The sequence below is a fragment of the Pollachius pollachius genome (assembly GCF_949987615.1).
Source record: "Pollachius pollachius genome assembly, chromosome: 16".
Lineage (NCBI taxonomy): Eukaryota > Metazoa > Chordata > Actinopteri > Gadiformes > Gadidae > Pollachius > Pollachius pollachius.
In genome coordinates this window covers 11,790,961-11,810,094 of record NC_136949.1, presented here as the reverse complement: position 1 = coordinate 11,810,094, position 19,134 = coordinate 11,790,961, and the positions used below count along the sequence as shown (strand labels likewise).

Sequence of the window (19,134 nt, the reverse complement as noted above, 5' to 3'; positions counted from 1 at the left end):
CTAAACAAATTTTCACATCACCATCGGATGATGATATGAATTGTAGTTTATTCAGCTTGGTATTGATAAATGACATGGCAAAATCGCACATCCACGTGATAGGGGGCGACATTGAGCTTTTATTACCACGTCGTGAAGGCAAACAGTCGCAGGGTGATGACGATACACAAACTCGAAGATGGAGTGTAAACCCAAACACATGTCTGCTTTTGCTTTATATCAAAATGCAGCTGCGGAGTTGTCTCTTAATGAAAAGAAGCGTCCATTGAAGGTAAATCTTAATATGCATTGAAATTAATACATGGGATTCTACCACCTTGATAATAAGCTCCCAGTAACGCAACTACAAGTTGCGTTGCTGGGTGTATAAAGCAACCTGCTTACTTGGGTGGCTGGCTGCACCACTAACGTTAAAGTATTCGTGATTTATTGTAGCGCAAGTGTCTAATTGTGGTTTATCATTTAGATTTAGTTAACTGTTTAAATCATTTTAAAAATATCAGCATTTTAATATTCTCTCTATTCTCTTGGTGTCCCAAGGTGTCAGCCAAAAAGAAAAAGCTGAAGGAGAATGGTGTGGCCACCGCTAAACCCAACAAAAGTGTAGTAATTAAAAAGAAACCAAAGAAGCTTGTGAAGACTGTGACAAAAGGAGAATGCCTGGAAAGAGTTCCACAGGTAAACATCAGCATGGTTTCTCAGTTTGTACTTTTATTTAAACTTGTTTTGAGTGGCGAGTAGTTTGGGTATAGTCTGTATTCCAAAAAAATGTCAAAGTCTATAGTACCTTTTCTCTTGTCTGAGATAGATCTGGCAAGGTATTGCTTGATCTGGATGTCAATGACTCACTTTTTCCCTGCACATAGGCAAAGCCGTGTGAAGACAATGAGGAAGGCGCATCATTAAATGCTGTGCTAGCAGACCTGGCAAGGGTGAATAACAGTCGGGACAGAGCAAGCAAACTGTTCCAGTGGCTCATCCATCCAGTTCCCGCCAAAGGCTTCTTCAGGTTCATCTGTGACATGCGGCATTGTGAATTGTTTCCCCTGTTTACCAATACCCACTAGCTCGGCAGGGGGGAGGCCATGATTTTGACCTCTGTCTCTCTATCTCCCGCTCTCCATCTCAGGGACACATGGGAAAAGAAGCCCATCTTAATCCGGCGTCAGAATCCAGACTACTACAGTGGACTCTTTTCCACGGCAGAGTTCGACCGCATTTTGAGAGAGGTGGGTATATCGATAGAGGTCACCATGACATCGATACCATCCGTCTCTCCATCCCATCCGCCCTGTCCTCGTGTTGGTCTGGTTGTAACGGCTGCTGCTGTGTTTATTGTCTGCGATTCAAAGGATGACGTCCAGTATGGAGTGAACCTGGACGTCACCAGCTACACCAACGGCAAGAGGGACACGCACAACCCCCCAGGCCGGGCGCTGCCCTTCAGCGTGTGGGACTTCTACTCGGTGAGGCGACAAGGGCCACAGGTTCCCAGTGTGGTGGATCTTATTCCTTTTAAATTTGTTCTTCCGTGATTACATACTGGTGTGAATTTGGTGTTGATGTATCTCCACCTTTTACACAACTCGATGAAAGGCCCTCTACCGTTAAAGGTCCCATGACATGCCACCAGGTATGGGCTGATTAGCCGGTACAAGCCGTTTTGGAAATCGGTCCCTTATGAAATCACAGGTGGGGGTGTCCACCTAGATGTGTGCTGGATAGATCAGTCTACCAGCCTACCAAGTGGACTGTAGCAAACGTTGCTCATCTATCCGTTACACATCTAGGTGGACACGCTCACCTGTGTTGTCATAAGGGACAGATTTCCAAAACGGCTTGTAACGGCTAATCAGCCCACACCTGGTGGCATGTCATGGGACCTTTAAACACCTCGATGTAAGGCCCTCTACCGTTAAACACCTCGATGTAAGGCCCTCTACCGTTAAACAACTCGATGTAAAGCCCTCTACCGTTAAACAACTCGATGTAAGGCCCTCTACCGTTAAACAACTCGATGTAAGAGCCTCTACCATTACACAACTCGATGTAAGAGCCTCTACCATTACACAACTCGATGTAAGAGCCTCTACTGTTGCACAACTCGATGTAAGGGTCTCTGCCGTTACAGAACTCGATGTAAGGGTCTCTGCCGTTACAGAACTCGATGTAAGGGTCTCTGCCGTTACACAACTCGATGTAAGGGTTTCTGCCGTTAGACAACTTGATGTAATTCTCTCTACCCTTACACAACTTGATGTAAGGCTCTCTACCATTACAAAACACAATGTGAGAGTCTCTTCTAATGAACAATTTGTTTTCCTCCATTTTGTTCAGCTCAACAAGTAGGTGACATGATAATCAAAATATATAAGACCCTAATGGAAATTAAAAAATGAATGAATTCACTTCATTTAAGCGACATAGCCCCATTTCTATTGGATTGTACTTATTGCAAGCTCCCTGTTACTTACACAGTTTTGTGCTCCTTCTTCCAGAGTGGCTGCTCCCTGCGCATGCTGAACCCCCAGGCCTTCTCCTCCACAGTATGGAACTTCCTCTCCATCCTCCAGGAACAGTTTGGCAGCATGGCCGGGGCCAACGTGTGAGTGAGCGAGCTATTTTCGTCGGTCATTACCGACATCCCTGAAATGTGTTTTTGCAACCGATCTAGAGGTCATGTCGTAATTGTATTTCCTCTCTCTCTAAGGTATCTGACACCTCCCGGAACCCAAGGCTTCGCCCCGCACTATGATGACATTGAAGCCTTCGTGGTTCAGCTGGAGGGAAAGAAACACTGGCGAGTGTACAACCCAAGGTATGCCCAGAGCCAAAATGTACTTTTGTCTTTTAAGGTAAAAATATTTATGGCTCTTGCTAATCATATATAATGGGATTAAAACATTTGGAGTTAAATGAAAAATATCATTAGCAAGGATGTTAATACTGATACACAATACTATTACCCTGGAAATCTAGAGTTCTCACGAGAGCACAATTTTAATTTGCTCAGCGAGTCACTCTGGAAACGAGCAATATACTCACTCCCCAATTCCCCTGGCCCGAAACACTAATCACATCGGTATATCTGACATAGGCGGGCCAAAAGCGTTGCTGTTTTACCGACCGGACATGGCAAGAGTCTAATCTATTGCTTAGCTCTTCTGGCCTGGATACATCACCCCTTGTATTCTTCTGATTGGTCGTAGTATTATCCAATGAAGTGCAGTGATATTTTCAAATGCATGCTTCGTGCCGCTCCATCGAGTTGGGCCATTTTCATTACTCGTTGCCAGATCCTACAGCTTTCTAGATGTGGGTCTGGATTTCCAGGCTACAATACTATACTAATAAATATAATTAATGTATGTGACTTATACTTTTTTTATAGTAGTATTGTATAGGCCTATGTGTTATTCTTGGAGAACAGAGGTAACCAGTTTCCCACAGGCACTGACTTTAAGGAAATGTGACCAGTCTTAAGTGACCATTTCCTTCCTTTCATTCCAGGTCCTTGGATGAAGTATTGCCAGTTGCTTCGAGCCGTAAGTGCCTTACTTAATGCCACCTTTTTCTTACAGTAACCTTGGTAGCATGTTAAAGCATAAGCGCATCTGTTTTGTATGCTGAATGATGGCGTTCTATACACCGAATACCGATTTTTATGCTCAGAGCATATCGACCCAAAAACTGCGAAATTCAAATCTGCATTTTCCGCGAATCACTCGATAGCAATTTCAAATGACAATCGCTCATCCCAAGATGTGACAAGTACACGAGACCTCTGTCTCATCTCTTTGCATCCAGCCAACTTCAGTCAGTCAGAGATCGGGAAGCCAGTGCTGGAGGTGGTCCTGGAGGCCGGGGACCTGCTCTACTTCCCACGCGGGTTCATCCACCAGGGAGACTGCCTGCCAGACGCACACTCCCTCCACATCACCGTCTCCTCCTTCCAGAGGAACAGCTGGGGAGAGCTGCTCGCCAAGGTGCGCCCGCTCTGCCAAGTGCATCGCTCTCACTGCTCGGACAGAGAACACCTTGGGATCGATGCCAGCCAAACATGGGCCAAGTCGAGGCAGGGACGGTGGCAGGCTGTTTGTAGATGCTTGATGGGCTAGCATTATTGTGTCAGTTATGCTTTATTTGTATCGCACCATTCCAGACAACAAGGGACAAAGTGCTTAAAGGTGTAGTGTGTAAGATTTAGCTGAATCTAGCGTGACTGACTGCAATGGAATGAAATATTCATCAGTATGTTTTAATTAGTGTATAGTCCCAGAAAAATACTTGTGTTGTCATAACCTTGGAATGAACCCTTTTGAATCTACATTTGAAAGGAATGTAGATTACTTAATTTAAGCCAAGATGCATTAATGAATAAAACTAATAATGGACATCCGCGTAGTGGGTACGTTACGACTGGACAGGTGGGAAAGTGTATATTATGCTTAATTAGATGCTATTTCTGTGTTCTGGGGTTATTTCCCAGCTGGTGCCTGCGGCCCTTGGGGTAGCGATGGAGGAGGATGTGGAGTACAGGCAGGGTTTGCCACTGGACTACCTGACGTACATGGGCGTACAAAACTCTGACAAGGTAATCGATTGTGATGATGGGAAGGGAGGGGGGCGAAGGGGAAATGGTACTCTTGGTCATGTACGTTTTCATCCAAACAATTTACCGTGCATTTGAGATATTTTTATCAACAATCCTACTATTACCTGTAGGGTTGTTGCATGCTTAAATCGTGTAATATTGCCAATATATGAACGGGTTGTAATTTAACCTAAATACGTTTACCTTCCCCATCTCTCGCATAAACCAGCCTGTGGGCTGAATTAAATAACATTTCAACCTGATGGAAGGGCTGTCTAAGCGCGGATAATGGCAAAGATGCGCAGTTCACTTACCGGCTAAAGGGGCCAGTAATGAGAAGGCATTTTTGAATTGTACACATAGTACCTTTTTAAACGAGCATGTAGGTGGAAGCCTAAGGGGATACTGCGGATATTGGGATTTGTCTCCATGCCAAAACGTCCAGACCAGTGAAGCATCCTGCCGCATTGAAACTTTATTTTCGAAGCGGAAAAATGTAAGAAGCTACAAAAAGGTTAAAGCGCTGTACGATCTAATAAAAAACAAAACAAACAGATGGCAGAGTAGCCATATAAATGATTGAGTGACGGGGAAAACCATCTACCGGTCGATAAAATTACACTTCATTGTTGCCAAAGGATAACTTTCCAACAACCGCCATCTTGCTCCTGGTGTTGTGCCCGTCGTTGACGACCCATCACGTCCCCGTGCAGGAGGATCCACGGCGAGAGAAGTTCCTGTCCCGTATGGGCGGCCTGATGAACAAGCTGGCCGGCTACGCACCGGTGGACGCGGCCGTAGACGAGAAGGCCAAGGAGTTCCTCCACGACTGCCTGCCTCCAGCACTCACTCCGGGTGTGTGCGTGTCTCAATCATAAAAATGAACCAAACTTTACAGAATACAGCATATTCAACAAAGGAGTTTTCGTGTACCAGCTGCTCCCGTTAAACGGTGACTAATCTAATCTGAAGTGTGTTAACACGATGCACCATGTCTCCTGCTACAGAGGAACAGGCCAGCAGCGTTCAAGGCTCCTCCACAAGGTGGGGGAATGGAAGGCCTTTGAATGTCGGCGCTCACATCCACAGCCAGACCCTGGTGCAACTAATTCGCGCTGGTTGTGCCAGGTAAGGCCTTGTTGGCCCTTAATTGTGTGTTTGCACAATAGGCTTCTATTAAGTGCATCGGCTTGGTTGATAGATGGGTCTGTATTAGATAATATACTGGCAGGTAAAAGCACTGCTCAAATCGAAATCACCCTTTGCTCAGGTGGACATGCTGTTCTTCTATGGTAGTTAAAAAAAATTATACATGGGAGATTACAAGGTGCATGCAACATGTGGCAGACTGGGTTAACTTAATGCCATTTGATTTGTGCAGGTTTGTTCATCTATACGGGACGTCATTAATTTTATACATCCTTTTCAATTAACAATTAATGTAAACTCATTATAGAAAGGGATCCATATGAACGGTTACTAGTGGCCTGCAGGCAGGAACAAGATCAATTGTTCAGATTAAAATTCTATGATGGATACGTTGCCGGTCGTTGCCAACTGGCAATAGTTGTGCATGCTCATAGCCTGCAAACAGACCCCTCTGATGGCTGTTCAGTCTCTCTGGTAACTCTACATATGCACTGCTCGGCTCAATCTGCTCTGTTGATTAGGCCAATGTGCAAATTAACATGTGTCCAGACGGAAAATATGTAGATTTGAGTTGCAAACCCCTAATTAATTTTTAATCATTGGAATATATTGCATACATTAGCATTGCAATATACCTCTGGTTGAAATTAAATGCTAATTTTTCTCAATATTCTGCTGCTATTTACTGCACATGTTGCCAAAGGTGTTTTTGCAGTTTACAAAATTGCATGTATTGTATTGTTGTTGAATAAAAAACTGTTCCCCAGGTTGTGTAGTGATGGGGAGGTCATCCAGTTGTACTACACTGCGGAAAACTCCAGAGTATACCACAAAGAGGAGCTCAAGAGTTTTGAAATCAAAACAGAGGTGTGGCATTTCTAAGTAAACATATAAACCTGGCTGTTTTGTTTTTGTTTCTAATGATGTGGAACACAACCTAATGGCTGCTGTTCCCTCAGTGTGCGGACGCTGTTGAGTTTCTGATCCACGCGTACCCCAAGTTTGTGTCGGTGGCAAGTGTTCCATGTGACTCGGCTGCAGAAAAGGTACGCTTTGACCCTTTGTTTCCATTTTCAAACCAAAGCTCATTTATTTAGCTGTGAACATAATACATATTTAGGGGGGGAGTACTGTGTTTCTTGCCTATCATAAGCTAATTGTTATTCAGTATTACGAGTGGATTTTATTTCAAGTGCTATAAGTATGAAGAAACTGCTTTATATACCCGCTTATATCTTCAACCCATATTCTTTGAACATTTGGTTATTTTATCCAAGTCCAGTATTCTGAGCAAGGTGCTCACTTTAATTAGCAATAGGTGGTAGTAGCACCAGATGCTTTGTGTTTTATGAATGCATTCTTGTAAAACTGACCTCATAGAAACCCATCTTTTCCCCCCCTCCCCTCCAGATTGCTTTGGCTGAGCTGCTGTTTGAGAAAGGGATTATCCGCACTGCAGAGCCTCTCTAGTGTTGGACACGGTTCCCACAGTTCTGGCTTCCAACACATTTGGACTGGATTCCAGTTTCAGCTTTGAACCTATATAACTAAATCTGTGATACAAAACATCTCTGGCAACTATTAGTCTCTCCGCTATACTGCAGTAGATGTAAAAATACTGTCTAATTAATGCTTTGTATTAAAGGATGGGAATGATTGTTGTCACATGAAAAGAAAAACCTTGCAGGAAAATAAAAATGATTGACCATTTTCATAGAGAAATGTACATGTTTATTATTGGTTGATGCAACTCAAAAGAACATGGTATAGATATTTTAAATAATCCATTCTGAAGGCTACCCCACAATCAAACGATAGATGGTGCTCAACAACAGCATGACCAGAGACGGGCTGGTTATCTACTTCCAGGTATACTCCTCTCCAGGCTTCAGTTCCCTACAGACGAGAGAGATGAGTCAGCAAAATTGTATCCAGTTTAGGATAATACAATATTCAGGCAAAATTTAGCTGCTTCTAAAGCATTTACACTTTGATTTGTTACCTAGCTAGGCTTGTCAAATGCAGCCTAGCACCAAGATAGCATCCTAGTAACTGTTTATTTAGGATTGCCAGGCAGTTCAGTAAAGGTGTTATTGGGAGGTGGACTTTCCACTTTATTTTGAACAAAATCTTCAATCCCGAAGAAATGCTTTATGTTCTTTGACGATACAGTAATTTTGTACTACATGCTCAACTTCTGTCCCACACCTTCACCGCACTGCAATCCCTGCCTGCACGTGAGCCATCCCACAATCCCTTGACCAATTCGACATTACGGCTGCCAAAGACGATACCACGCGTTTGGTGGGGCCGGCCCGTCAGTCTTTCAGGGTGTGAGCATTCGCAGTGGCCTATAAATACAGAACCGAAACTTGTGGAATAGTTAATGTTTGGGCACTATTTCAGAAGACTACCTAGCCAGGGCAGTCCATATGCCCTAACTTGTCTTAGACAAGCCAAGATACAACTATGGGAGCTTCTCACACACTCGTTTTGAAAATACATCATCTAAATGTATCACCAAATGCCCAGTTTCGTATGGCACCTACACCGAGAGGACAAAAAACATGGCTGATTTACATCTTGACATAGACAATGTCAACTACTCAAAAACTGGCCAAATCCTTTAACATATTTTTTTACATTAAAATCATGCAATATGCCAATAATCTTAAACAGGTGAATGGGCATAGACCATCAGGAAAAGATTATCATTGGATCTAGTAACATAGATTCCTTGTTTAATTAGCAGGTTATTTTACTGCCTCAAAACAAAATTTAAATATAGGATTGGATTCTAAAGCAAGTCTTCATAAAGAGAAGATTTGGTAGTAAAGTTTCTACCACTGTTTCAGAGGCCAAGCGTGTGATAAACTAGATGGCTTTGCTGATTTGATTACCAATGTCAGGCATTTGCGAAAGTATTACTAATGAGTGAAGCAAGTATCTGGACAGGTGTCGTGGCAGATTTTAGGAGCTGCTAGCTCGATTGTATTTATATGCATTCCATTTATATATTTTGTTCCTTATTGATTGCAGGTAGAAATTGGTTTCCTGGCGTCAGATGATTTATTTCTAGCCTCAAGTGACTAAGAAGCCTCAAGTCCTCAAGCCTCACTAAGACTTTGGTTTCAGCAATGCATGCAGATATAAAGAGGATGACCCAAGCTTTCAGTAGGGATGCAATATTGGAGAGTTAAACGCCAGTAAATGCTATCAGATAAGAGCTATTTTTTCATGAATTGGCCACTACTAGCTCACTTTTGGCTTACCAGCTCAAATCATTTGAGTTTGCATTAAATATGCAAAGGGCATTCGGAGCACTAGTGGTGATGGACCTAGGTTTTCCTTACCTGCCGTACAGAGCACTTCTATTTCTGAAAGCTGTCAGCTTCTGGTCCTGTTGTTTATCCATGTACCATCCAATCACAAAGCCCATGGGCACCAATATGTTCACCCAATGCTCCCTTGCAAGTGATACAAAGTTCACCATGATGTCTGCAAATAAGGCAATGCAACGTCAATCAGAGTATGATGTCTTAAAAAAGCTACCTTAGCAGATATCATTATTGTAGACACATAGGGGTACTATAACGTTAACTTAATCTACCACTTACAAAGGAATCGATCCATACCAATACGTAAACCTTTATCAAGCACTGTTATATATCATTATTGGAAATAATAATACACTTGTTCCCTATGGCGAATGTCAACTGGAGCTACAATCCAATAGTATGAAGAAACTAGCATTAGCTGGCTAACTGCATAGCATAACAAAATGTCATTGAGATATTTTATTTATGCATTTAAAGATAATACTTATGTCCCCAATGACAACTTTCGTACATGTACAATAAATTATATCACAATGTAAGAGAGGCTTTTAGGAATATTGAAGAATATTACCTTGTGTTCTTGTTTTACCGATGCGCTGCCTTTGGCTTCACACTTCCAAGGGAAAGGACATTGGACCATACCAACTATGGCAACCCGGATTAGGTTATTCGACATGCCGACACATATTTGATGATTATTTGACGCTCTAAATACTTAATCATATCAACTTCTAAACAAGCTAAATGTATTAATTTAAAGATATATGGGGTAAACTTATAAACCGAGATGTATGTGCTCCGACAAAAGATTTGTATGCACCAACTCCCACCCTATTATTCTTGTTGAAGGTACGTTCCGTTGACCTCTCACACGTGATGACGCAGCGGCAAAGTGTATCCGCCTGATTGTAAAAAGTGTCTTCACAAATGCTAGTCAACATGTCGTAATATTGTTATTACGGTCTGGAGTTAGTATTTTCCTATATCGGGAAAAACTGTTCATTTGTACTATTTCACAACCAAAGGTAGGTTTTACCAACGTTGGGCAAACAAATGAATCTACCCCCGTTAGTTATAGCTGGCATGCTAACAACCGGCTATTGTGATTGTGAACACATGATGTAAATGTTTACATAGTTAAATAGTTTGTAGTTGGTACATTTATATTTTCACGGTTGATACATTTTCTTAACTCAACTATGCCTAACAAATGTGTATACTACTATGCTATTCCGTCGGCGTTATTGGCGTGTCTATCTGCCCAATGTGAACTCATCTCATTCAGAAGCTAGTAATTACAGATAGATCAGTTGCGCCATGATATTCTTGTTTTACATGTGTAACGTTACATTGAACACAGAATACGCACTATTGCATCTAAGGATTGTTGTTCTCGTTTGCTTACTTCTACCTTTTCCCTCGATAGCTGCCACTTGATAGCTGAGGAAGATGACATCCATTATCAAGTTGACAGCCGTGTCGGGGGTTCAGGAGGAGTCTGCCCTGTGCTACCTGCTTCAGGTGGATGAATTCCGCTTCCTCCTTGACTGCGGCTGGGATGAAAGTTTTTCTATGGAAATCATAGATGCAATGAAACGGTAACCACCAAGTCCGCAGGGTAGACCCCCAATCACTGCTATGTTATTGTTTGGTGTTGCAGTACTGCGTGAGTGTTTGTGACATCAGTGATTTTGTGGTCCATCAGACACGTCCACCAGGTCGACGCCGTGCTCCTCTCCCACCCTGATCCCCTGCATCTAGGTGCCTTGCCCTACGCTGTAGGGAAGCTGGGTTTAAACTGCACCATCTATGCCACGATACCTGTATACAAGATGGGCCAAATGTTCATGTATGATCTATTTCAGGTGAGGAGGAGTTATTGAGTAAAATGTGCTGCATTGCAAGCAGTCTCTCTCGCGTATGGTTTGGTTGCATTTGATCCAGTGTCTCCTTAAATGCTTACTTTTTTCTTACAGTCTCGGAACAACAGCGAAGACTTCAATCTCTTCACACTTGATGACGTGGACAGCGCCTTTGACAAAATCCAGCAGTTAAAATACTCCCAGATTGTAAATTTAAAAGGTCAGTGTATCACCGACGACGCAATCTGATTGGTCAACTTGACCTTTTAGAATGTGATCAAATGAGCATGACTGCACACCTTGCTGTGCTCAAATAAAAAATGCCTCATGCTAAGCGCCCTAGGCTTGAAAATGCATGTGAAACCCTTGCATGTGAAATCCTTAATGTAGTCAGCAAAATCTTGATCTCGAAAGCGTAAGCTAAAGTGGGCGGGATGACTGAACAGGGACTTGAAAGCCTCTCTTTTACTTGGTCCTTGCTAAGATCCATCCGACTTGCTGGAGTAATAAACTACAGTTTTTGTTCCATTGGAGTCTACAGACATGCTTTTTTACTTTGTATCGGTCAGAATACATGTTTCTAGGGTTACTTGTTTCTCAGTTTCCCTGAAGTTATACAATACAAAAACTTGATATTTTGAGAGCGAATTGCAGCACAATTTGACCACATTTTGATAATGTTATATTTTGTCGGTAACCATAGTGTAATCGCAATATTACACCCTCTTAATTACGTCACAGACTCTTATAAAATGTATTTTGAATTATAGTTCAAAATAACATTCTTTAATCGACTATACCTCGACAGGGAAAGGACACGGCCTGTCCATCACTCCCCTTCCAGCTGGACACATGATCGGTGGAACCATCTGGAAGATCGTCAAAGACGGAGAGGAGGAGATTGTCTATGCTGTGGACTTCAACCATAAGAGAGAGATGTAAACACCATCATGTCACAGCCAAGCATGCATTTGTGATGCGTTTCTTTCTTCTGTCAAACTGAACCCTTCCCTAACGACTGCTTCTTGTCATGGCCCTAGCCATCTGAACGGGTGTATACTGGAAAGCGTGAGCCGGCCCTCTCTCCTCATCACGGACTCCTTCAACGCCTTGTACGTGCAGCCGCGTCGCAAACAGAGAGACGAGCAGCTCCTCAGTGAGTCAACGCGCGCGGCCCTCCAGAAACACCCTGTTAAGATACAGTGCAATCAAATCAAATCTTGTCATGTGCACGACAGACCTTTCTGTAGACGTTCTTTAACTTACATAAAACATTACCCTTCTTTGTGCTCCTTAATGTGGGTAAAGTTAAGACGACATCATTCATTCTCATTCCACTGTTTAATTCGACGTCTCTCTCTGCGTGCATCCAGCCAATGTGTTGGACACCCTCCGACAGGACGGCAACGTCCTCATCGCCGCGGACACGGCCGGCCGCGTTCTGGAGCTGGCCCAGCTGCTGGACCAAATCTGGAGGACGAAGGACGCGGGGCTGGGCGTGTATTCCCTAGCCCTGCTCAACAACGTCAGCTACAACGTGGTGGAGTTCTCCAAGTCCCAGGTATCCCAGTTCACATCCCTAATTCACTGCACACTGCAATCAGATGTAAGGAAACAGTCTCTTGCAAAAAAGAGACTGTAAAAAATGGAAACACTATAATGTGCAAACTATTTTCTACAAGGTAGCACAACCGGAGGCCATAATGACCTCCGCAATACTGAATACCTGTTCCAAGTCCATTTTGTTGTGCCTACCCCCTCCCTCCCTGTGCACAGGTGGAGTGGATGAGTGACAAGCTCATGAGGTGCTTCGAGGACAAGCGGAACAACCCCTTCCAGTTCCGCCACCTGTCGCTGTGCCACAGCCTGGCGGACCTGGCCCGCGTCCCCAGCCCCAAGGTGGTGCTCTGCAGCCAGCCCGACCTGGAGTCGGGCTTCTCCCGGGAGCTCTTCATCCAGTGGTGCCGCGACGCCAAGAACTCGGTCATCCTGACCTACCGCACCACGCCCGGCACCCTGGCCCGCTACCTCATCGACAACCCTGAGGAGAGGATGCTGGACCTGGAGGTACAATATATATATTTATGGACTGTTTGCAAACTTTGCTGGCTCCGTTGTAGGATGAGTCAAATGATGTCTCACATCATCTCTTATTTAAATTACAGCTCTGAAACTCTTTTACATTGGATTTTGATTGGAAGAAAAATTTGGATTGATATTCTCAATATTGTGTAGATGTCCATATGGTCATTGTGGAAAAAAACATCCAAATTGAGCTGCCCATTTTTCATTGCTTTCTCATCCGATGTTATCACACAGGTCCGAAAACGAGTAAAACTTGAGGGCAAGGAACTGGAAGATTTCCTTGAAAAGGACAAGGTCAAGAAAGAGGCAGCCAAGAAGCTGGAGCAAGCAAAAGAGTGCGTATCCGCAAATAAACAATGCTTTTCTTATCCAAAGACCGGAGTTTATTCACACATCATGCACGCTGTCCCCATAGGCCTGAACAGGTGTTACCAAAACATGGCGAGGTGCCCTCACTATACCTCACTCATCAGACACCTCAGTTTTACCAACCCATCACAATGAACCACTCAGCGGTTCTATGACCCAGTGTTAACCCTTCCTGTCTGCGCGTTTGGTCCGTCCACGCAGGGTGGACGTGGACTCGAGCGACGAGAGCGACATGGAGGACGACCTGGACCAGCCGGCCGTGGTGAAGACCAAACACCACGACCTGATGATGAAGGGCGAGGGCAGCCGCAAGGGCAGCTTCTTCAAGCAGGCCAAGAAGTCCTACCCCATGTTCCCCACGCACGAGGAGAGGATCAAGTGGGACGAGTACGGCGAGGTCATCAGGTGAGCCGTGGCCATCGTCAAGACATACAGATCAGGGGCATGTATCTTGCTTTTGTCCTGCCAATGTGTATTGGAGTACGTTTCTCTTCCCCCCCCCCACCCCCTTTTGGTAAATGCAGCCGGCGTGAGAATGAAAAATGGTTAAGTGCCATAAGTGCCTTGCTTGCCTGCCAAACGAAATACAATCTGCAATATCAGGGCAGTGTTCTCCCTACATGCTGCAGCTGGATATTTATCTATAATTGTTTTCCCCTGTTGCCAAATACAATGTGATTTATTTAAAAACATAAATAGCATCGGCACCGCTACTGCACATCCCTCCATTGTTAGATAGTTATTAGAGAAACACTGTCAGCAAAATGATGTTCCGCTATCGAAATATTACAAACACTTGATGTTGGTGCAGGTGGCATTATCTCATGAATGGCTTTAGACTAAAGGAAGGCAGCCTAGAGAGAAAAACATGACTTTAAGTTACTTAACAATAGAAAGGACATATTTGATTGTGTAGAACAGAAGCAATAGTATTATGCAGCCCAGACAGGGTAGGCTACAAACTGCAGACTAAAAACTATTTGTGCCAACGTGAATGGCCGAAAAACATGGCTCATGCACATTGTGTGCTCACATGCTATTGGTTGTTAGGTTGTGTTGTATCGCAGTAAAACCTGCAGCGCCTAGCAAGCACACATCAGCACGCATGCGTCAGCTGCTGTGCACGCAAGCACCTCACACACAGCTCAGCACCCCTGGCATGTTTGAATGGATCATTCAGTGGTGTGTTCCTCCAGCTCCGTCCCTGTCCACACACATCTATCAACCCCCACCGACCACAGCCATCCCATGACACATTTCTGTTCTGCCCAAAAGGCCGGAGGACTTCCTGGTGCCTGAGCTGCAGGCCACGGAGGAGGAGAAGAGCAAGCTGGAGGCCGGCCTGTCCAACGGCGACGAGCCCATGGACCAGGACCTCTCCGTGGTGCCCACCAAGTGTACCTCCAGCATCGAGAACATCGAGATCAGGTCAGTGATGTTCGCGGCGGGGGAAGGCCACCTTAGTAAATCTGTCGCAGAATCATAAACCGCCCCCTCCCGCAACCCCCGGGCTGTTTGAAATTCACCAACATAATTCACGAGAAAGTTGGTTGGTTGATGGGAAGGTCAGGTTCTTTTTTCCCCGCCTTGCTTGGGTGATGTGCAGGGAAAGGAAATGAGCCTTCTGCAGTGAGGTACACCTGAGAGCACACATACTTCTCCTGCAGCTGCTGCCCACCAATAATCCTCTGCAGCTGCTTTTTGGCCAGCAGTCAAGTTTCTTTTTGTACAGCCCTCTTTTTGATCAGAAGCCTCCCTCCTTTTGCCAATTTAATGGAAAAAATGAACTCTGTGGAAAGGATCATATTTTATCTTATTGATTAGGAAAGTCTGAGTTGATTATGAGATTTAGATAAAAGTTAGATCCAAAGTTATGGACTAATAATGATGATGAATGTCCTATGCCTTGCAAAAACACTGACCTAGAAGCTTCAGTACCGATATGCAAACCAACCATACGTTTTTGAAATGCTAATTTGAGGTAATTTGCCATGAAAAAGATGCAGGTGCGTTCCTTTTAAGGAAATACAGTTTGGACTATCATCACCAAAGCAAATCATAGTTCTGGTCGGTTATGTAACAGTCAAGACACGGAGCTGCCAGCTCAACCACGGCCTGAGGTCAGATAAGGTGGATCCAGCTTGTTACGCAAGGAACGCTGGTGGGAACACCGCAATAAATAGCCGAAAATAAATGTTTTTTTTCCACGAGATAGCCACCTACATATTTGGACCACATCAACCCGAAACAATTCCCTCAGAGTGCCTCCTCCCACTGAATCCACCCTTCCCCCCTCCCCCCAATCAGGGCCAGGGTGACGTACATCGACTACGAGGGGCGCTCGGACGGCGACTCCATCAAGAAGATCATCAACCAGATGAAGCCCAGGCAGCTGGTGATCGTCCACGGGCCGCCGGACGCCAGCGCCGACCTGGCAGAGTCCTGCCGGGCCTCCAGCAAGGACATCAAGGTGTACACGCCCAAGCTGCAGGAGACCGTGGACGCCACCAGCGAGACGCACATCTACCAGGTCCGCGGCCACGCAGCCTCCCCCTGGCTCGGCGCCTGAGTGCATTACGTCCGGTTTTCGACGTGTCTACATTTTGTCTGTTTGGGTTGTTGTTTGTTTTTCTTTGTGAAACGAGTTGTAGTCGCGCAACACGGATTGAAAACCGTTGCTTTGCATTTTATTGGCTTGTGGGAGTCCCCTGTCGCCTGCTGATGGCTCCACCCCCCGTCCCCCCCCCCCGTCCTCTGTGCCCGTAGGTGCGGCTGAAGGACTCGCTGGTCAGCTCGCTGCAGTTTTGCAAGGCCAAGGACACGGAGCTGGCCTGGATCGACGGCGTGCTGGACATGCGCGTGGCGAAGGTGGACACGGGCGTGCTGCTGGAGGCCGTGAAGGGCGAGGAGGAGGCGGGCGAGACCATGCTGACGGAGGACGGCGCCGGCCAGGACCCCGCCATGGACGTGGGCGTGGCGGGGGAGGCCGTGGGCGAGGGAGAGGGCGAGGAGGGCGGCGTGGCCCTGGCGGCGGTGGCCAAGCGCGCCATGAAGAGCCTGTTCATGGAGGACGAGCGCGAGCCCTCCGACGAGAGCGACGTCATCCCCACGCTGGAGCCGCTGCCCACCCAGGAGGTGAGAGGATAAGGGAGGGCTGAGGGGTGAGGGGTGGTGTGGGAGGAAGAGCGGGAGAATGGGTTACAGAATCAGAAGTAGCTTGTTGCTACCACTGAAGCCGCATTCCTCACAAAGTGGGAGTAGTGTGGATTTACTTTGTGACTTTCTGGTCTTTCTCTGTCGATTCAAGTTGCAGAGAGGTTACTTAGTTTATTTGTGAAAGCCTGTGTCTTGAGCGGGACCTTCTAGCCAGCCTGTCCCCCGTCCCTCTGGGTAGATGAACAACGACAGGGTGTTGATCCCGGGACGGCTGACTTTGGGATTTGCAGCCAGAGGTGGCGCTGCGTCGGGAGAATGACACACAGCTAAATCTGAATGGACGGGAAGGGAGGACTCCGCCCCCTGGCCTTATTGGCGGACAAGGAGAGAGAGGGAGGGAGGGAGGGGTAGGGGGGGAGAGGGGTAGAAAAACGCCAGCTTCCGAGGTCAAAGTTGATATTTTTCTATTTTTTGGACACATGCATGAGTGCAGGGGAGGTTGGGTCCGACCTCTCCAAACACGCGCACGTTTGGAAAACATGGGTTTTCCACCCGAGGTCGCTCACGGGCCATGCCTCCCTCCTCCCAGGTCTCGGGCCACCAGTCGGTGTTCATCAACGAGCCGCGCCTCTCCGACTTCAAGCAGGTGCTGCTGAGGGAGGGAATCCAGGCCGAGTTCGTCGGCGGCGTGCTGGTGTGTAACAACATGGTGGCCGTCCGCAGGGTGAGTAGTGCTGGCCCCCACACTGTACACAAGGGGCGTGCGTGTGTGTGTGTGTGTGTGTGTGTGTGTGTGTGTGTGTGTGTGTGTGTGTGTGTGTGTGTGTGTGTGTGTGTGTGTGTGTGTGTGTGTGTGTGTGTGTGTGTGTGTGTGTGTGGGGGGGGAGTGATTGAGTAAGAGAGGTGTGTGTGTGTGTGAGAGAGAGAGAGAGAGAGAGAGAGAGAGAGTTTGTGTGTTTGTGCACACAGGCATGTGTGATCCGTCAACAAAGGAAGTGAGACAGCTGGAGCTGGGCTAGCCCCGCCAGGCGTTAAGTGCACTTTTTTCAGTTTCCTTTTTTTTTTTGGTATTTTCTTACATAACGTCCTTGCAGTGCTATTTCTACGTTATTTCCCATCTCGCTCCCTTTTCTTATCTTCATCGGAGCTCTTGCCTAGATCAATGCCCAGTACACCTTTTTTTTTATTTATTGTTAAGCGTATTCAAAAGCAGTAGAGGTAATCCTTTAAAGGGGAGAAAAGAGGAGGGAAAATATATCCGCAGTGACAAGGACACACATCCCCTTCAATTTGGTTTCTGCTGACTCAGCGGTCCACATTCAAAGAGAGGTGGACTCTAGAACAGGACTTTATTTCCGACATGCAAATATCAGTGTAGTAAGTAAGGCAGGGTGATATATTAACTGACAGTTCACTCTCTAGTCGTTGGCCCATCTGTCTGTAGAACTGACAGATTGCTAGTCTTCAAGAATAATAAAGGTATTTGTATTTATATATTTTTTTCCTTGTGCTTTTAGCTTGAGGAAAGTCTAAAGTTTGACCCTTCTACCTGGAAGGGTCAAACTGAATGAGGGATTCATTTAACACTTGGGCATTTTACCATAGATGAACTGATAAGGTTGGAAGATGCTAAATATGATATGCCCTTTATTGAACATATGTGGGCAACTCCAATAAATATTCATTTATTTTATTTTTTGAAAAAGAAGATCTAAATAATAAATAAAACAAGTCGCCCATTCATCATCTTCTATAATCCAGACAGCCAGGGCTCGGTCATGTGACCCGCTGACGTGTCATCGATGTGTCAAGTGTTGACGTGCCATCACTAGGGCCCTTTGACCTGCCCCCCTCACTGTCTATATTGCTCTCTCTCCTCTCTCTCGCCCTGTATCTCTGACCCCTCTCTTCGTCACCCCCCCAGACGGAGGCAGGGCGCATCGGCCTTGAAGGCTGCCTGTGTGATGACTACTTCAAGATCCGGGAGCTGCTGTATCAGCAGTACGCCGTGGTATAGAGGAGGAAGAGGAGGAGGAGGAGGAGGAGGAGGCGGGGGCATCACCATCAGCCAGACACATTCCCTCCTTGAGGATTTCCCCCCCCGTGCCCTGGAGGAGTGCAGTGTACCGTACACTCTGCCCCCCCCCTCACTCCCCTGCCCCGCCCCTCCCCCACGGGCGACTCCAGCTGTTTGGACTCATTTTTTTTTCCAAGGATGTTGTACAATAGGTGTCTATTTTGTTTGTTTCTAGTTGTTTTTTGTACAATTCTCGTTGGCTTGCCTCCCTCCTGACTTCCTCTTTGTATGCCCTCCCCAATCCCCTGTTTATACGGCCCGCGATCGCTGGATGGAAGCATGGAGAAAGAGAGCTGTTCTTTTTTCAATTCTATAATTAAAAAAAATCCATTTCTTTTTTTTTACAGATATAGCCTTGTGATGTGGTTTGTTGTTTTGGCTGTAGAGCGATTAATTTATTATTACTGCTTTAACAACCTGAAACTAGAGACTCTTCTTGGCTGCTGGTGTTGGCTCGGGACCAGCATTTGTCATCATGCATTACGTTTGATCGATGATTCCTCT

General features: G+C 45.7%; 3 protein-coding genes across 3 annotated transcripts; 2 read left to right on the top strand and 1 right to left on the bottom strand.

Moving 5' to 3' along the window:
- Positions 1-177: 177 nt before the first annotated feature.
- On the top strand, positions 178-7,437 carry riox1 (ribosomal oxygenase 1). The gene is made up of 15 exons (XM_079754124.1): positions 178-271; positions 541-678; positions 867-1,009; positions 1,130-1,229; positions 1,353-1,466; positions 2,499-2,605; positions 2,711-2,818; positions 3,511-3,545; positions 3,808-3,986; positions 4,490-4,594; positions 5,308-5,449; positions 5,602-5,722; positions 6,511-6,610; positions 6,703-6,789; positions 7,154-7,437. The coding sequence occupies exons 1-15, from the start codon at positions 179-181 to the stop codon at positions 7,211-7,213; spliced, it is 1,632 nt and encodes a 543-aa protein (XP_079610250.1). The 5' UTR covers position 178; the 3' UTR covers positions 7,214-7,437.
- Positions 7,438-7,451: 14 nt separating this feature from the next.
- Positions 7,452-9,718, bottom strand: ndufb1 (NADH:ubiquinone oxidoreductase subunit B1). Its single transcript, XM_079754125.1, has 3 exons — positions 9,653-9,718; positions 9,097-9,241; positions 7,452-7,639 (listed from the first exon to the last, which is right to left on the bottom strand). Exons 2-3 carry the CDS (start codon positions 9,234-9,236, stop codon positions 7,603-7,605), a joined length of 177 nt encoding a protein of 58 aa, XP_079610251.1. The 5' UTR covers positions 9,237-9,241; positions 9,653-9,718; the 3' UTR covers positions 7,452-7,602.
- A 254-nt stretch (positions 9,719-9,972) lies between these two features.
- Positions 9,973-18,714, top strand: cpsf2 (cleavage and polyadenylation specific factor 2). Its single transcript, XM_079753887.1, has 15 exons — positions 9,973-10,106; positions 10,508-10,679; positions 10,787-10,946; positions 11,058-11,163; positions 11,752-11,881; positions 11,984-12,099; positions 12,317-12,504; positions 12,720-13,010; positions 13,263-13,363; positions 13,599-13,802; positions 14,673-14,825; positions 15,705-15,927; positions 16,164-16,532; positions 17,143-17,277; positions 18,478-18,714. Exons 2-15 carry the CDS (start codon positions 10,531-10,533, stop codon positions 18,568-18,570), a joined length of 2,418 nt encoding a protein of 805 aa, XP_079610013.1. The 5' UTR covers positions 9,973-10,106; positions 10,508-10,530; the 3' UTR covers positions 18,571-18,714.
- The last annotated feature ends 420 nt before the right edge of the window (positions 18,715-19,134 follow it).

What these genes read in the sequence shown, in the direction of transcription:
- riox1 (XM_079754124.1), top strand. Translation starts at nt 179, where the DNA reads ATGGAGTGTAAACCCAAACACATGTCTGCTTTTGCTTTATATCAAAAT. An exon ending in GCGTGTGGGACTTCTACTCG is followed by an intron (nt 1,467 to 2,498) that starts GTGAGGCGACAA and finishes TCCTTCTTCCAG; the next exon opens with AGTGGCTGCTCCCTGCGCAT. An exon ending in ATTCGCGCTGGTTGTGCCAG is followed by an intron (nt 5,723 to 6,510) that starts GTAAGGCCTTGT and finishes ACTGTTCCCCAG; the next exon opens with GTTGTGTAGTGATGGGGAGG.
- cpsf2 (XM_079753887.1), top strand. Translation starts at nt 10,531, where the DNA reads ATGACATCCATTATCAAGTTGACAGCCGTGTCGGGGGTTCAGGAGGAG. An exon ending in TTCAACCATAAGAGAGAGAT is followed by an intron (nt 11,882 to 11,983) that starts GTAAACACCATC and finishes TCATGGCCCTAG; the next exon opens with CCATCTGAACGGGTGTATAC. An exon ending in TGGAGTTCTCCAAGTCCCAG is followed by an intron (nt 12,505 to 12,719) that starts GTATCCCAGTTC and finishes CCCTGTGCACAG; the next exon opens with GTGGAGTGGATGAGTGACAA.
- ndufb1 (XM_079754125.1), bottom strand. Translation starts at nt 9,236, where the DNA reads ATGGTGAACTTTGTATCACTTGCAAGGGAGCATTGGGTGAACATATTG. An exon ending in AGAAGTGCTCTGTACGGCAG is followed by an intron (nt 7,640 to 9,096) that starts GTAAGGAAAACC and finishes TCTCGTCTGTAG; the next exon opens with GGAACTGAAGCCTGGAGAGG.